We start from the raw sequence: 18814 nt of genomic DNA, 5'->3' as shown, positions 1-18814 counted from the left end.
TCCCCACCCCACCTCTGCCAGTTTGTTGGCAAAAAAACCCCAACAAACAAAACCATAAACAAAACAGAGGCTGGGGACCAAAAGGTTGCTAGGGGCCGGGTAAGGGATGGGAGCTCAAGAACACGGGAGCCTGCTGAATGGCCACTGTCACAGGTTCACATTCCTGTCCAGGGACCTGCTGTAGTTTTCCAGTGACTAACTTTTCTGCAAGTCAAACACCCCGTGCAATATGCATGACTGAGCTGCCTTACCTTGTCTTTCAGAGTGTTGTAAATGTACTTGAGAATGGTTCTTGGAATCCTTGCCACAGTGATTAAAAATGACCCTTTTATGGCTGTTCCTTGATGGTAGCAGAAAAGAGTGGAGAGAGACCAAAGGATTGGGCGATCAGGAGGGTCATTTTTATTTCTGGGAACAGGGGAAAAAAGGCGACATTTAAAAAACACCATTTAAAACTTCTCTCTGGTTCAAATCATCGATGGTACTAACATTTATAAAGCAGTAATGCAATAAGCATTTGGCAAAACTTTTATACTCCTTGGTAGCTAAGGTTAAATTCTTTCTTGGACTGACTCCTTTTCATGGCACTCAATGCTACCAACAAACAGAACAGAAAATTAAAAAAAAAAAAGTACTGATGAGTTAAAATAAACGTTTCCCTCTTTACAACACCTCCCCCTCCACCAATTCTTTAAGTCACCCTATAAATCTCATTTTCAGAAGCTTGATGATATAATAATTTCCAAGGTTTCAATTACATGTGTAAATACTGCCAGCATTAGCTTAGTGATTAAAATCACCACCAGAATCACATGACCAGGAAAGGCAGCCACAGAGACACCAGTGAGCTCCAGCTTAATGTTAAGGGATAGAAAATTCTGGCTTCTGCACAGCTCTAGGCTCCTAAAATCCAGCTGATTTCTGCTCTGCTCTTTAAAGGTCACTTCAGTGTGAATCATTTGTAGAACTTGTCATGACACAGCAAACAAGAATGCAAAAGTCAGTTTCACAGGCAGGGCCGGGGGCGGGGGGAGAAAAAACTGAAAACGAACAGAACGGGCACAGCCTTCACTCTACCCCAAACCTGAAAGATAAAACAAAGGAGGGAGGGCTGGTGCAACCCCTCCCCTGACCCTCTGAATTCCCGCTGGTGCCAGTTCTAGAAAATGAGGCTCTTTCCGAGAAGCCACCTCGTGGATTCCAAGTGAAGCTTGGTTTCTTCATAATGGATTATTCTACAACTTGCTCCGGTTGCTAATAAGTCACGATGAATTAAGGTTTTGACAACAGCCTAGGTTTTGAGGGAGAAAAGGAATACGGCCAGAAATGTCTCAAGTGTTGGCAATGGCTGTATTTTGCTGTTACTGAAATCATCCAGGAAGGAAAGGAGAACGTGAAAAGTAATACTGGGAGCGGAGGAACTGTAATCCAATCATCCCACAAAAAGGGTGATGTGTGTTTCAATTCAATATTACTGAAAATAGGAAATACCAAGGAAGCTATTGCTGATACGAATTCATTTTGATCTGATAAACTAGGAGACTAGTACAGGCCAGGAAAATCTGACACATTTTTTCCCTTTCCTCAGCTTTTTTTTTTTTTTTTAAAGGAAGAATGTTTACTTTTCCATTTAGGAGATTTATGTGCCTCAGAACTCGTTATCGTGCTCAAGAGAGGGTGCAGGGACAAGAGGACAACACCTGCTTTCCATCTGGTGGGGAAACAAATGATGCGTAGGCCACTGTGAATGGAGGCTTTGGAGTCAGGTCCCCCAGGTTTTGAAGTCTGGGGTTGAGCATCATCTTGCTGAGAACGTTTAGTAGGGATGAGATTAACCATTTCAGGCGGAGTGACTGCTGTGGTCCATGACACATCCTGGCTATCATGCCAGGCTCTCCGGGGCTTGGTTGGAAGAAGATGCAGAAGTTCCAGAAGCTGGGTTATCATGTGATGAGAGAGACAACTTTAAAAGGCGGCCCTTTACACTTAGGCCGGCTCGTGGAGCCAGGAGTCATTCAAGACCTGCCCCCACCCCCCCCCCCAATTAGAAACGACCCTACAGAAAAGGGTTAAATGAGTGGAGTGTCTTTGAGGCTCCCACATTCTCTTCTTAGACCTTTCTCCATGTTCAAAGGTAACATCACCCTGTTATCCCTCCCTGATGTGTTTCTGCCTGGGGCCTTTCTCTCTGTCTCCTTTACAACCAGCAAAGCCTGTCCCCAGGAGGAGTAACAGAGTGTATCTGGTGGGACTTACAATAATACTTATCTCTGAATTTCATTGTATTTGGAGCACTGGCTTGTGGAATGGCAATGGTGGCAATGCAGTGCTGGGCGTATTGGGCCACCCAGCGGCGAGCTACGAGGAAGCTGGGGCCTCCTGTCAGGCCTACCTTCCATCTTTAGAGCCTGCTCCGTGTGGAGCCCCCCCCACCCCAGTTCTGGGGGCGTGGCATGAGAAAGACCTGGGTAGCAGGAGAGGGTAGGGGACTCCAGGATGTGCCCCACAAGCCCAGCTTCTCCCTTCTTTTAAACTTGTGGCTGTCCTGAGTATGAAAGGTGCCCGGTCCCATGCAAGGGAGCCAGAGCCCCAGCACACAGCAGCAACTCAAGTCGCTGGGCAGAGGGCTAATGGTCCCACCCACCCAAGTCCTGTAGCAGCTTCGGGTCATGATACACAAGCACTGTACCGCAACTACAGTCCTGCGGACAACAGAGCAGAAGGCCAAGCCACTTGGCCTTGAAGCAACTTCAGGGCGCTAGAGGCAAGTCTGAGCTCTAGTTAAATGCAGCCTCGTGGTGCGAACTCTTCAACAGGTTGGGAAATGAATTTTGTGCCAAGGCTCCTGGACAAGGACGGACACAAATGGGAGGGATGACCTCCAATGTAAATCGGTCCCAAGCAAAGGAGCACAGTGTGGTCCCTGAAGAGACCCTCTTTTCCTGATGTTTCGTGCAGCAAGATCCCTGCAAGGCTCATGTTTCCAATTCTACGGAAAAGGGAAATTGTCTTTATTATGAAGAACAGGATTCTGTAGCTGTCCTCATCAACTCCTGTTAGGATTAGGAAATCTGTCTCCTAGCTAAATTCTACAGGCTCATCTGTTAGCCCATTTCCCTCACTTCCTTCTCAGTGAATCGAGAGCAGCTGGAAACCATCTTTTGTGTATCTGAAAGTGATGAAGACGTCATGCCTCAAGCGTCCCTTCTCCAAATTGCACGGTCCTAGTTCCTTCTATCACATCCCCAGCCACATCTTTATGGCTCTCCGTTGACCCCTCTTCAAGCAAATGGTTGTAAAAGAGAAATTTTACAGGTTGCCATATCCTGATACTTGATGGTGCTTGTATGAACTCGTCAGCTCTCTTACTGCTTAAATGAATGACAGAGCTGAATGCATTCTGGCTATATTTACTCCTTACCCTGAGTGCAGGCTAAAATGAGATATTGGCAACCTTGAGATAAAGAAAAACCTTATTTCAAAATTAGACACAAAGCAAAAAAGACAGTGGAACTCTTTAATAAAGAAACAGTGCTTAAATCAGTCATCATGCATTTTATTTTTATCAAAGTAATATATCCAATATTTTTTTTTGAGAGAGTGAGAGAGCGAGCATGTGCAGAGGAAGGGCAGAGGGAGAGAGAGAATCTTAAGCAGGCTCTACAACAGACATGGGGCTCGACCTCATGACTGTGAGATCGTGACATGAGCCAAAATCAAGAGTCAGACACTTAACTGACAGAGCCACCGAGGTGCCCCAGAGTAATACGTGAACTATCTTAAGTCAAATAGCATGAGGCTAACCAGGAAAGATAGCAATTTGCTTTCCCCACTGCTAGTTTTCTTCCCCAGAGATAACATCCTAGCTATTTCTTCTGAAACTCTCCCCTTATGCTTCCCAATTACATTCTTCCTGCCAGGTCTTATTTTTTCAGCCTCTTGTATTGTCTACTGACTTCTCACTTTGGAAGATGTTTGTTGATTGTTTCTCTTATACAACCTAAACATCTTCCCATTCGCCCCTTCTCAATATAATTATATTGAAGTTTTTAGGTTTTTTTCCCCCAGCTTTATTGAGATATAATTGACAGATGACATTGTGCAAATTTAAGGTGTGCGGTGTTTGATCTTATACTTACACACAGCAACATGAGTACCAACACAGCAGTAGCTAACACCCCCATTATGTCGTATAATTACATTCTTTATCGTGGTAAAAACATTTAAGTTCTACTCTCTTAGCAATTTTTCTCTGCGCTATCAGCACAGAGCCTGATGCAGGGCTCGAACTCACAAGTGGTGAGATCATGCCCTGAGCCAAAGTCTGACACTTAACTGACTGAGCCACCCAGGCGCTCCTCTTAGCAATTTTCAAGTATATGATACAGTCTTATTAACTATTATCACCATGCTGGACATTAGATCCCTAGAACTTATTCATCCTAACTTGAAGTTTATGCCCTTTAATCAACATCTGCCCATTTCCCCCAGCTGTACCAACACCTGTTAGTCACCACTCTGTTTCTATGTTTCTCCATTTCGGTTTTTAAGATTCTGCACATAAACGAGATCATATGGTATTTGTCTTTCTCTGACTTATTTCACTTATCAGCATGATGCCCTCAAGAGCCAATATTTTCACAAATGGCAAGATTCTCTTCTTTCTCATGACTGAATAAAATTCCATTGTGTGTATACACCACATCTTTATCCATTCATCTGTTGATTAAGACCTGGGTTGTTTCCATAGCTTGGCATTGTGAATAAAACTGCAATAAACACGGGAGTGCAAATATCTCTTTGAGATCCTATTTTCATTTCCTTTGGATATATACCCAGAAGTGGGATTGCAGGATCATATGGTAGTTCTATTTTTAATTTCTGAGGAAACTCCATACTGGTTTTTCCATAGTGGCTGTACCAATTTACATTCCCACCAACAGTGCACAAGGGCTCCCTTTCTCCACATCCTTGCCAACACTCTTCTCTCTTATCTTTTTGATGACAGCCATTCTAACAGGTGTGAGGTGATATCTCCCTGTGGTTTGGATTTGCATTTCCCTGATGATTAGTGATGCTGAACACCTTTTCATGTACTTGTTTGTCATTTATATGTCTTCTTTGGAAAGATATCTATTCAGTTCATTTGTCCAGTTTTTAACCGGATTTTTTTTGTTGTTGTTATTATTGAATTATATGAGTTCTTCATATATTTTGGATAGTAACTTCTCATGAAATATTTGATGTGCAAATGTTTTTTCCCTTTTCATTTTATTTTTTTCACTGTGCAGAGTTTTTTAGTTTGATGTAGTCTCACTTTTTTTTTTTTGATGTAGTTTTTGCTTTTGTTGCTATGCTTTTGTGTCATATTCAAAAAAACATTGCTAAGGCCAATGTCCAGGAGCTTTGTCCCTGTTTTCTTTAGGAGCTTTATGGTTTCAGTTCCTATGTTTAAGTCTTTAAACCATTTCAAATTAATTTTTTGTGATATAAGATAGGGGTGTAATTTCATTCGTCTATAGTTACTAGTTTTCCCAACACCTATTAAAGAGACTATCCTTTTCCCTTTCTGGGCTCTTGATTCTGTTCCACTGATCTATAGGTGTCATTTTCATGCCAGTGCCACACTGTTTTGATTACTATAGCTTTGAAGCGTAATTTGAAATCAAGAACTGTGATGCCTCCAGGTTTGTTCTTCTTTCTCATGACTGCTTTGGCTATTCAGGACCTTTTAATACCACACACGTTTTAGAATTGCTTTCTTTTTCCTGTGAAAAATGACATTGGAATTTTCATAGGAAATGCATTGAATCTATATATGGCTTTGGACAGTATGAACATTTTAACATGAAATGTCTATTTGTGTATTCTTCAATTTCCTTCATCAAAATCTTATGGTTTTCAGGATACAGATTGTTTACTTCCTTGATAAACTTATTCCTAAGTATCTTATTGTTCTTAATGCTATTGTGAATGAGATTGTTTTGTTTTTCCAATATGTTGTTAGAATACTGAAATACAACTGTTTTCTGCAATGTTGATTTTGTATCTTGCAATTTTCCTGAATCCAATGATTAGCTCTGACAGTTTTTTAGTGAAGTTTTTAGAATTTTTCTCCATATAAGACCATATCATCTGCAAACAAAGACAATTTTACCTCTTTCTCTGATTTAGATATATTTTATTTCTTTTTGTTGCTCTGGCAAGGACTTCCAGTCCTATGTTGAATAGGAGTGGTGAGAGTGGGCACTTTTGTTCCTGATCTTAGAGAAAAAACTTTCAATCTTTTACCATTGAGTATGTTTTAGTTAATATTTAGTGTTTACATTATCCATATATAAGTAACATTCACAACTGATCTGAGTAGTATATTCTTTAAAAAAATTATATATTTATCTTTATTGACTTATAAACCAAGTACTGTATTCTGATTATAATTCCTTTCCTACACAACTTTTGGGTTTTCCTGAAGTTAATAATTGTTTCACATTTTTTATTTTGTCTGGTTTCCCATTGGCTTTACTGAATGCTTCACCAAAGTGTAAATCCTTCCTCTGCATATTCAAATACATCTGGTATTCTCTTAGTTTCTTTTTTCCCTTTTTTTCCTCCTTGGAGACATGCCTCCTGGAGTCCACTGCTCTCCTGCTTCTCCTTGGACTAGGTTTTTTTGTTTGTTTGTTTGTTTGTTTTTGAGAGAGTGCTCCTGGGCAAGCAAGCAAGGGAGGGGAAGAAAGAGACAGAGAATCTCAAGCATGCTCTCCACCCAGTGCAGAGCCTGATGCAGGGCTCGATCTCATAACAATGAGATCATGACCTGAGCCAAAATCCAGTCAGATGCTTAACTGCCTGAGCTGCCCAGTCACCCCATAGATGTTTTTTATACCTGCTACATAGCTACCCTTCTGGGATTTCCCTGTTCTTTTTTATGGTGTTGGAGCCCATTTCCTGAAACTCATGTTTTCCTCTCTGGTTTACTTGTCCATTTCAGAGCAGAACACCCTTTCTAAAAAAGGATATGGGGAGTGAAGTCTTTTGGGATGTTGCAGTCCTGAACATGACTTTATTCTCCTTTACCCTTGACTGATAGTATGAATAGGCATAGAATTCTAGATTGGGAAATAATCTCTCCTTGTTTGCTCCATTGTATTCCTGCTTCAGAGTTGCTGTTGAACATCAGACCCCATTCTAGTTCTTGATCCTTTGCCTGTGATCCAGTCTTCCCTTTAGAAACTTCTGGGATCTTCCCCTTTACTCATGTCCTCCAGCTCTGGGAAATTTTCTTTGATAATTTCCTCCCTTCTTTTTCCTTTGTTCTCTATTTCTGGAACTCTTATTAGTCAGATATTGGGTCTCCAAAATGTTTCCTCTAACTTTATTTATTTTCCTTTATTTTCCATTTGCTTTGTCCTTTTGCTGTACCTTCTGGAAAAATTATTTAATTTTATATTTTAATCCTTGAATAGAAAAATTTCACTTTTGCAATCATATTTTTAATTACTAAGAGGTATTTCATTCCTTTTTTTTGGTACTTATTTTATGGATGCAGTATTTCTTTGTTCTTTCTGAGAATATTATAGTTCATTTTTTTTGCAGTTTTTTTTCCTAGTGCCTGCTCTGTCTCCGTTTTCCCTAATTCCCTCTGTTTGTTTTGTTCATTTCAAACTTTTTCATTCACTAGAGGCTTTCTGTGAATGTTTAATAATCACTGGCTACCAATCCATATTTAAGACTGAGGCCCTAAAGAGAGAATTGGAAGCTCTGTATGAGGGGTGACAGTTGCCTGGTGAGTTTCACTGTCTGGTTCAGTCAGGGAATCATTTCACTGAGGGACTCCTCCCTCTGCCCCAACCAAGTTACCTGTAGGTCCTTACTTTGGGTTGGTAATTTCTCCAAAGAATCCTCTAATCTCTTGTCGGGGTGGGGGTGGAGGTGAGGGCAGGATATCAACCTGCTTGCTCTCAACATCCTAGGAGCTGAGCCATGGAATGCGTGTTGGTGGTGGCAGTGAGGGGGAGGGGGTCCTCACTATTCTTCACCAGGACCCCCCTTTCACTTATTCCCCCTTCTTTCAGTACACAGCCTCACCCCCAACCTCAGCTGTGCCAGATGCCCCAAGTCCAGACCCTTTCTGCTTTACCTCTCCAGAGAACAAAGCACCTGTCTTCTGCTGGTTTGGGGGAAGGGCCCTGGAGCCTAACTACTCTTTAGGAAGACCTGTAGCTAACCTTCAGAAGTACATTTCACACTTGAATTCCAGTTTTTTGACTGGAATTTTTGTGACTCGAGTCCGCCTGTATCTTAATTTCACCTCCTCACCCCAGAGACAGGCCTTTTTAGGTTTATGCAGTCTGCTCAGCCGCTACCCATCCATCCTCTCTCCAGCTTTCGTCATTTGGTTGATGTTTCCTCTCTCTGTCATTTCCTACTGTCCTGGTGTGTTCGTGCCTCCTCTCTCATTCTTTCGGGTTTGGTGGGGAGGGGAGTGGGAGGAGGAGGAGGGGTTAGGAGACACAGATATATGCTTCACTGGAAGTGTAAAGCAAAACCCTCATCGAAAATGATTTGGCTTTGTGCTTCTAAGATAACACAAAATCACTGCTATCAGACAGATGTAAGTTACCTGCTGGCCAATGTGGTTAAAATAATCTTTGCTCCCGTACTCAGGAGCAAGCAGCACATGCCACCCACCCCCAGGGGCGCAGAGGTTCTCAAGGCCAAGGGCTACAGCCCCTGTGTGCGTCCCACAGAGTCTGTAGGGACGAAGACTCCCAAACAGCACCCTCATATTAAAACCCACGGGGTTCCTTACTGTCGGGAGGTAATTGCTCACTGGGATGAATCATCCCTGGTTGACTTTCTTACCCCCATGAATACTCATGCTTATCTGCTCATTTGGTCTGAAAGATTAGAGGAGGATCAGCCCTATTGGGAGTAAACTTCCTGTTCTCAGTCCAACCCTGTCATTGTCCTGGCCTGCTCCGCTTGCCTGTGGTTTTATCTTTGCCCCATGGAGAGTCACACACACAAATTTTTTTTGGGGGGGGGGGTGGGGAGTCCTCAGTTATTTTGATGAGGTAATAGGGTGAAAACATTTAAATAAGTGTCACAGTGAACAAAGAAGTCATTAACTCACTAGTATCTAACTATATGAACACAAACTGTATTTTAGAGTTGTATACAATTTCCTTAGGATTAAAAATTATTTTCTGGGGTCCCCTGACCCCGGTTTGAGTCCCGTGCTGGGCTTTCTTCTGTCAGCGCAGAGTCCACTTTGGATCCTCTGTCTCCCTCTCTCTTTGCCCCTGCCCTGCACATGCGCCCTCTCTTTCTCTCAAAAATAAATAAACATTAAAACAGTTTTCCAAGAAGACATTCTCATTTACATAGGATAAAATAATGCTCGCAGAACTGACATGTGTTCCAAATAGACCAGTAATTTTTTTTTAAGTTTGAAGACAATGAGAATGAATATTTACCGAAGTCAACCTTTCCTTTCAGCTGTCTTTCAATTCTAAGTAGTTTGGTTATGCCCCTGCTTTGCTTCCTTCTGAATTTTCTAGCTCAAGGCAAGAGAGCTTGGAAATGTGACAAATTTAAGGTATACTACTTCTTTTCACTACCAAATAGGCATCCTGCTCCAATTTTTACCTTAGTTTTTTGCCAACTGCTTTTAAGACTCCAAAATATCTTTTGTGACACCCAACATGAAGCACATAGACAAATCAATAGGAGCCACACGCTAGACCTACCTGTTGAAATAGCAAGTAACAAGTGCGCCGGCTACAGTCATTTGCTGGCACGCAAGGATGAATTCGCTAGTCCAGATGAGGCCAATCAAATGGTACCACCACATATACCGAATGCCTAAAATAGGCTTATATTCCACTTGGCCACCTTCAATAACCTGTGCAGCTCCTAAAGTTTAAAACACAAACATGCTTTACACCAATGTTTTCCTAAGCACGGAAGATGATTCAACAGGCCACACTTCCTCATGGCGGGCTGTTGGCGTTATGTGAAACACAGATGCCAAAGTCAAGTTTGAAGCCTCTGCCATAATTGAAGGTCTTCATAGCACAAACTAAAAAATGAGAACACACTTTTAACTTAGGAATAATATCCATAACAATATTTATAATGACTGAAGGGTGGGCGATTTGTGAGACACTTGACCTGTACGCAATGGTCATTTCACTTTGTAGATATGAAAACTGAGGTCTGGAAGAATCAAGAAACTTTCAGAAAGTCTCACTGCTCATGATTAGTGGAAGGAGCACATAAGCCCAGACACATTTGACTCTAAAACCCATGGTTTTTCTACCACACCACTTTGTGACACAAATAAAGCTTGTTAAATTGGTGAAATCATACAAAGCCATTAGGACTATATTCTAGACCCCTGCTCCACCAAAAACATAGAGTTCCTAAAAGAGACAAGGTCTTCATTTTTCCAAGGGATTCACTTCAGGTTTCATTTCAAGGACTAACTCTTCTAACACATTTATAGTATCTATTGGAGGGGCGCCTGGGTGGCTCAGTTAAGTGTCTGACTTTGGCTCAGGTCATGACCTCACAGTTCATGAGTTCGAGTCTTGTGTCAGGCTCTATGTTGACAGCTCAGAGCCTGGAGCCTGCTGCGAATTCTGTGTCTCCCTCTCTCTTTGTTCCTCCCCCGCTCGCAGTCTCTTTCTCTCAAAAATAAATAAAGATTAAAAAAAATAATAAAATATCTATTGGGTTTCCGTGTTAAACTTCTAGGTTCATATCTTGCCTTTATCCTTTCCTGGTTAGACTGGGGCAAGCTATTTAGTCTCCTTTGGGAGACTAAACTTCCTGCTGGTAGTTTAAATGAGATTACATGGTAAATGCTGAAGATAGGGCCTGGCCCATGGAAATTTCACTTTGTGAGTGGTCATGATTTTATTAAATTTCAGGAACTCAATACTGTATTAAATCAAGACCAGCATGGTAACCCCAACAATGCCCTGCCATTCCCATGGCTATACCCTGCTTTATTTGCCCTCATCTAAAGAAGCCCCTGAATTATACCCTGCAATTAGCCCTGCAATTCAATTCAGTTCAGTTTGGATTTAGTAAATCCAAATCCCAGCTCAGTGGCTATGCTTGATTTCTAGATGTTCTCCATTACGTATTTAAAATAAACTACTGTTAAGTAAGAGACAGGCACTTCAGTCTTTGGCAAAACCAACAACTTGGACAACATTTAAAGATAGTTTCAGATTTTCCTTCTTAGGTATAAATCGATTTTAGGTTCATAATTCACGTGTCTGTAGACATTCACAATAGGGTCTCTGCAAAGGAAGTGGGAGAAGATAACCATGCTGTAGTGCAATGTGATTCCACGGACGAAGGCTGGCCTTAGTTCCTTAGGCTCTGTGTTCTGCTGAACAAGAGTCACATTGTGAAAAAACAGTGGGGCAGCTTGATTTACAGAGAAGTTAATATTTGATTGAGCGCTGGGCTCTTTCTGCCTTAGAGGCAATTTCTGTTTCAGGTACAGCACTGATAAGTGTTTATGCTTTTCCAAAATAAGTGTGCCTCAGGAAAGCATTCCCGACGCTAAAGGAAGCAACCCCTCACCACTAACACACGGGCTTAGGTAGGTCAGGTCGATGGAGACTTGGAGAATCGCTCCAAAGAATATCAGAAGTGAGCAAGGTCAACCAACAAGCACACTGTATTTCCTGGGGATAGACTGTGGTTTCACAAGAACATGCCGACAGCGTGTCCCGTGGTTTGGGGGTGAACATTTCCATAGAATAGGAGGGATGCTTTCTTTGACAGATGAAAGGTAAATACAGAGGCCCGGGAGGCTAATGGGGGATGGTCTCTTCTTGGCTGCCTTGTGCCATCAAGAGCACAGTCATACATATTCCAGCTCGGCACACTGAGGGGCAAGAGTGAGTGGCTAAAGTAAGTCAAGGTTCACATAAGCCTTCAAATCCATGGCAGTCACCAAAGAAGCAGGATCTAGAAATTCTGGTCACTGCTGTCTTTAAATATCTTTGTCTAAACCATCTTCTGTTTGTTCCTCTGGTTCATTTATACCAGGCTGTTTACAGATTTTCCTTTAGGGCAGGGTTTCTCAACTTCTCAACATGCCAACTGACATTTCAGACCAGATAATCCTTTGTTGGGGGTGGGGAGGGGGGGCTGCCTGTGCACTGTAGGATATTTAGCATTATCCCTGGCCTCTACCCACTATGTGCCAGGAGCAACCTCCCTCCCCTCCTCTAGTTACAACAACCCGAAATGTCTCCAGACACTGCCAAATGCCACCTGGGGGATAAACCTGTTACTCAAGAAGCACAGTTTCAGGCAAACATTTTCTGAAGAATGAGGTGCTGTGGCTCCAGGGTGAAAGCCTAGCAACTAGTGGTTACAGCCTGTGGGTGGGGCAGGCGTGTTTATGCGCACAAGACTGCCCTCTCCTGGATGACAGTATCAGTGCAGGCAAGAGCCCCTCATCAAAGGAGGAGCGGCTTTGTGGATAAGGACTGTTAACAACATAGTCACTATAACATGTAGCTAACACGGGCTAATGGGCACTGGACTTCAGATAGATCCCAAGATATTGTGGATCTCAAGAATAAAGGTGCAAAGGGTACTGAAATGGGAGAGGACTTGGTTCCAGTCTCGGCTGTGACACTTGTGATAAGCAACCTGGGCCCCTGTTCCCTCATTGTAAAGATAAAAAGGGTGGACAAGATGAACCCTGAGGCAGTGGTTATAGGCTTAGGCTTGAGTCACACAGGCTGAGATTTATATCTATCTCCGCACCACCCCTAATGACTGACCACGCTCAGGCAGAGGGGACCTTGTAACATCTGTCTCATCACGTGCAATCTGAAGACATTTATACCTACTCCTCATGTCCTTGGTGACCCTGTCCTGTCTTATGGCTCCGAGCGCCATGCATGCAGCTACTCTGAGGATTAAATGGGTAAGACACTTGAACAAATGAGTTCAAGACAGGTTAGCTGTAACTGAAATACAGGTAGACAGAATTCCAGTTCTGGACTTAACGTATATTTATTAAGTATCTACTATACGTTGGAATTATGCTAGACATCAGCAATTAAGGTGGGGGATGTGAAAGAAGCAAACAAGAAATCAGAAAGAAGATACCATCTGAGGGACTCTCAGGAACTCACATACTGCTTTATTGGTCTATTCACCTCTCCTTCTTCTGGACTGTTCCTAATTTCTCCTTCAACCTCTAAGGGTTTTCCCCCCCATTGTCACGTTCTCTCAATGATCTCACCTCTGGTTTCTCTGAGAAAATTGAAGCAATCAGAAAACCTCTGCCAGTACCTACCCCTGACATCTATCTACCTGCCATCAGCATGAACCCATTACCTGACCCCTACTTAATATGATAAATTGTCAGTGACCCTAAGGCTAACCCTTCCTCTGGATCTCCCTTCTCACCTACTGATGATAGCTATTCAGCAATATTCCCCTCTTTTTTCTTTCATCCAAGTATTCCTCTCAACCGAATCATTTTTAACCACTTCTCGTCTTTAACAAAACCTATTCTTGACTCTCCTCCAGCTTCCTTGCCATCTGTCTATTCCTCTTAATTTTTTAAAAATAGTTACTTATTTTAAAATAATCTCTACACCCAATGTGGGGCTCAAACTCACAACCCTGAGATCACAAGTCACATGCTCTTCTGACTGAGCCAGCCAGGCCCTCCTCTGCTCCTCTTTATGGCCCAATTCCTCAAGACTGCCCCTACTTACTCTTTTCAATTCTTTTCTCCCTCTTTCTCTTAAACCCACTGCAATCATGATCCACTCCCTCTCACTTCCCTCAAGCGGTTTTGTTTCACCTCTACGTTGCTAAATTCAGTGGATAGTCTTTGGGTTTTATCCCACTTGGTAGCAGCATCTGACACACTGGACGCCACTCACATATCCCTGAAGCCCCAGCCAGCCTCATTTCTGTATTCCTCCTCAGCTCCAGGACCGCTCAACCACTGAAGATTCCCAGAGTATAGTCCTTAAATTTCCACTCTTCTCTCTCTGCACTCATTCTATTCTCATGGTTTTAAATACCATTTATATGCTCCCAAATTTCCAAGTGAGATCTCTAACTGGGACCTCTCCAGAAACTTCAGACTCAACCAGCTAACTGCCCACTTGACATCTCCATCTGGCTGCCGAAGAGACATCTCAGTTAACACAATCAAAACCAATATGATCTCCCCTGAAATGCTCCACTCAGAGTCTTGCCCCATCTCAGCTGATGGCAGTCCCATCCTCCAGCTGCTCACTGCCATCTTTAAATCTCTTTCCTTCACATCCCTCCACAAATAAATCGGGAGATCCTTCAGAATAGACACAGAATCCAATACGTCACATCACGGCCATTATGCTCCTCCCTAGACGGCTGCCTGTAAAACATCAGTCAGATCATGTAAATATTCTACTTAACACTGTAATGGCTTCCCATCTCAGATTGGAACCAGAGCTCCTATAAAGGCTACAAGCCCAGAGGATTTGACTCCATGCCCTCTCTGACCCCCTTCTGACTCCACTCCAGTGGAAGAGGACTGCCTGCTGTGCCCCCAGTACCCATGCCTCTTGCTGTTCCCTTTGCCAAGAACACGGTCCCTTCCCTTATACAGCCTCATGGGTCTGCCCCTACCACCTTCAAATCTTTGTTCACATATCCCCTTCTCAATGAAGCCCTCTCCCACTCACCACATTTAAAATTTCACCGCCCCTTGGGGCACCTGGGTGGCTCAGCCACTTGAGCGTCCGACTTCAGCTCAGGTCATGATCTCATGGTTCGTGAGTTCAAGCCCCGCATTGGGCTCTGTGCTGACAGCTCAGGGCCTAGAGCCTGCTTCGGATTCCATGTCTCCCTCTCTCTCTGCTCCTCCCCTGCTCGCACTCTGTCTCTCTCTCTCTCAAAAATAAATAAAGATTAAAAAAAATTGTTTTTTAAAATTGCATCTCCCCTTAAGCATTTCTCATTCTTCCCCTCTGCTTTAATTTTCCCCATACCACTTATCAACTTTTAATGTATTGTGAATTCACTTACATATTTTATTTAATGCCTGTCCCCCTATCCTCCTCTAGCTACAAAACTAGAAGGAAAGCTGTACCTTTAGCTTCTATAACAGGGTCTGATACAGTAAATATTCAATAAATATTTATTGAACAAACAACTGAATCAAACTTCCTCAGCATAGCATATGTATATCTCAATGTATCCTATATATACCTAATATATCCTACTATAGAGATCTGAGACAATTTTCTGGACATCATCCATATAACCTGGAGGAAATTCATCATGAAGCTAACCATAAATCTAGAAACTCTAAGCAAGCTTTAAAGCATTTTGAAAGACTAAGGTGACATTCATGATCACATACATGGCAATTTCTCAAGGAAGGCAGTCCAGATGGTTGGGATAATTTCCCAAAGGAACCAGGCCCAACTTGGAAGGGCTCGACTTTCTAGTACATTCTATGTACTGGCCTCTTCCAGCAAATTGGCTCAAGCGTCCTAGTGACATCCCTCCTGCCCGTGTCTCCCACTGGCTCAGCTTCTACTCTGACAGCATGAAGATTAGGGGGAAAGAGAAGAAAATCTCGATGTAGAACCTATGTGTATATCTCATTTCACACAGCACTGATGCAAATCCACTCACTGATTCAGGACACATTTACTGGACTCATTTAGGGGCTGTACGCTGAATAAAGAGACACAGAAAGAAAAAGACATGGCCCCTGCCCTCAGGATGTCCATTCCCTAGTTGGATGGTAACAAGTCATTAACTTGCGTTATTGTTCTTCATAGGACTTCTCACCGTCTGACATATATTTACTTATTTATTCCCTCTTTCCCCACTCACTAGTGCCTCTGCCTCATTCACGGCTGTACCTCCAGTTCCCAGGCCTGCAACAGTACACATGCAATGAATACCTGCTGAAAGAACGAAGAATATTAAAAAATGCAAGGAAAATGAAGAAGCACTATTAAGTATGCCTGGGGAATTCATAGATTTTCTAAGAAATATAATGCTCAAAGCAATTCTTGGAGAATGACTAGCTTTCTAAGCCGTTTCGGGTAGAAAGGGCAAGTTGGGAAGAGGAGATGTTTCCAGATGAAGGTCACAGCAGGGGCAAAGGCACGAAGATGTTCATGGAGACTGTTTTCCTTTGCACTTTCCCAAAGGGGCTATAAACTTCCAAAAAGCAGGAGCTGCTTCAAATCTCTCTTGTGCAAGTTCCCTCCACCTGTTCCTAGGACAGGTGGGGGCTGCTGGGAGGTTTTTGTGAACTAATGTCAATCATTTTCTAGATCTCTCATCACTTAAAAAAGAAGACAATTGTCTTTTAAACTGTGCTCTCAAATATGCCAGGCAGAGCGGAGAGTAAAGCTGAAGCTAGTTCCAGGTACTCTTTAGTTAACAGTAATTCCCAATATAAGGAACATATATGGTCCTTTATTTGCAAAGTTCTGGCCCCATCTCGGCCTCCTCACATCCCTGTAAAGCATCCGGGGAAAGCATCATTTTTCTATTGCAAAACTGGGGAAAGGGAAGCACAGAGGATTAACGCCCAGGGAAGCCCAGAGCCAGCTAGATCCTGGGTCCCTTGATGGGACACCCTTTGTCCAACCCTACTACCTCCTTTCCAAGCACGGCCCTCTGCCTGTCCCAAGCATGCCAAATCCATCCCTGTGATCACCTAACTGCAGCACGTAGGGGGAGAAAGTGCCAGCCCAAGATGGGCCTCTTCCACGGTTGACCCTGGGGCTTCCAGACCACCTTAATGACAACGGCGCATAATGAGACCACGTGGGCTCCTTCCAACCTGCCACCTGCACCTGCTGGGTTCCCAAGGTTATTACAGTTTTCACTTTCTTCCACTGGATTTTAGCAGTCGTTGTCACATTGTCGGTAGCAGACAAGTCCCGATGGGCTAATAAATGTCATTGCTGGAGGGCCTTGATGTGCTCTGCTGAAACAATCCCCGAACAAGCCAGAATTTGTCAACTAGCTCAGAGGCTGATTTATAGTCACTGGAGAAACTGCTCACCTGGACAAAAACAACCCAAGTTCACTCTTTCTGTATTTTTTTTCTTTTCTACACATTAAAATATTAGTTTCTTCAACCATCTGACACGACATTACCCACTGTGGACACCGCCACAGCACTGAAGAACTGGAGGATCCTGTAACTGCCTGAGGGGACGTGAAATGAGACTGTCAGGCGCTGCGTAGCCATCTCTGACCACCCACATCACCTGGCTTCTTTTCACAAGCTCTGAGGGCAGCCCCCAGCCTCCCACAAGTGTGGCCGGGGCATCTCCCAGAGGTCAAAATGACATGAGGCAAAGAAATGACCTGCCCACACCCAGAGTGGTGGCTTGGCACCGAGTGAAAAGGCCTTTGAGAACAAAGGAGTTCTGTGCACCTGGTTCAGCCCACAGGTGAGTGGAAAGGAGAGTCAGGTGGCCTGAGGGGACAGCAGTCTGTTTGTGTTTTGTTTTGTTTTGTTTTTTTTTACGATGCCCGAGCCCAGGGCGGAGGGAAGGCTACAGCTCTGTGTGATCCCTTCTCTCCTGTAAAGGGAAGATCAATTAGCTCACCAGCCTAGGTCAGGCCCCGGGGACCCAGCTTTTCCTGCCCTTCTGCTCCTCACCCTCTTGCCTGGTTTCCTCCTTCCGCTGACAGGGAATGGCCGCACTTCAGCACACGGCCCCTGAGGCACTCCCTTCAGCCCCACGGAATCACCTTCCTGGCTCCCTGCCTCTCCTGTTCTCAGTCCTGGGGCAGAGGCTACTTCATGCCCCCTAAGTCCTGGGACCAACTTGGGCCTAAAGGGGAGCTGAAGGGGCACCACGCTGGCAGCTCACTCCCAAGGCAGCCCTGGGCTTGTTCCCTTCCAGCTGCATCCCAATCCCAGGACTGGCTCTCTCCTTGTCCTCTCCTGGTGCTTGCCTGTGACCCCTGTCGAATCCCCTCTGGCTTCTTTCTGCATTTTCTGATCTGGCAATTTCTAGCCCATCCTCTGAGAAGCCCTCCCTGACTCCCAAAGTGGGTTAGAGCCCCGTTCTGCTGCTCTTGGAGCTTCCCCAAATTTTTCCTAGTGTGACATTCATCGATTTTCACCATGAGTGCATGTCTAATTGTCACTGTGTCCTACTCAACTCTAAGTGCTGTGAGGAGAGACCACCATTCCTCCCTAGGGCCTTGCCCAGGGCCTCAGCCCCAAGACGCTCCCCTAACCCTTACGAATTAAAGCAAGAACAAATGAACGTGCCCCACCCCAAAGCACTGTGGGATAACATGGGGACAATTTCCTTCAGCCATGCTCACAGCCGACAAGGAACGGTGGGGTGGGCGGCTGTGCCCTAGAGGCTGGAGGAGGAACGAAGTTCCTTCCCTGGTCATGAGCCATATTTCCCATGACCTCACCCTTTCTCTGGTGATTCTTTAGGGCAGGGGTTCACGTACTACAGTCCAACACCCAGTGTGCCACCCCCTGTCACCTCCTGCCACCCTTCCCTCCCAGCCCAAATTGGCTTTGACCTCTGGCTCTGCCATGTTGTCCTGTAACCACAGACCCCAAACACACCATTATGGGCACAGGCCACATCCGCCAGCCAGCTGCTGTGGTCACAATACTGCTTTGACTTGACAGAAAACTGAGGAGGCTCATTCTGTGTCCCAGCAGCCATGGGAAATGTGAGATGGTGGAGAGAGCACGGGTCCCTTCCTAGGGCTCCGGAGCCAGAGAGAGCCTCCCACTTCCTAGCTGCGTGAC

The 18814-nt window shown here is 44.1% G+C and overlaps 1 protein-coding gene across 3 annotated transcripts in view; it reads right to left on the bottom strand.

Moving 5' to 3' along the window:
* Positions 1-18814, bottom strand: part of SLC44A3 (solute carrier family 44 member 3) — a 110718-nt gene that overhangs the window by 46566 nt on the left and 45338 nt on the right. For all 3 annotated transcript variants that reach the window (XR_006296665.1, XR_006296666.1, XM_043575624.1), the window contains exons 10-11: positions 9753-9918; positions 252-408 (exon numbers count right to left, since the gene is read on the bottom strand). Coding sequence is in view for 1 of the 3 variants with exons in the window: in XM_043575624.1 (XP_043431559.1) it covers positions 252-408; positions 9753-9918 (323 nt within the window). In the remaining 2 variants the exon portion in view is untranslated. The remainder of the gene's footprint in view (positions 1-251; positions 409-9752; positions 9919-18814) is intronic.

This window comes from Prionailurus bengalensis, chromosome C1 (assembly GCF_016509475.1).
Source record: "Prionailurus bengalensis isolate Pbe53 chromosome C1, Fcat_Pben_1.1_paternal_pri, whole genome shotgun sequence".
Classification (NCBI taxonomy): Eukaryota; Metazoa; Chordata; class Mammalia; order Carnivora; family Felidae; genus Prionailurus; species Prionailurus bengalensis.
The sequence above is the reverse complement of the archived record's forward strand: the minus strand, read 5'-3'. Positions and strand labels throughout refer to the sequence as shown.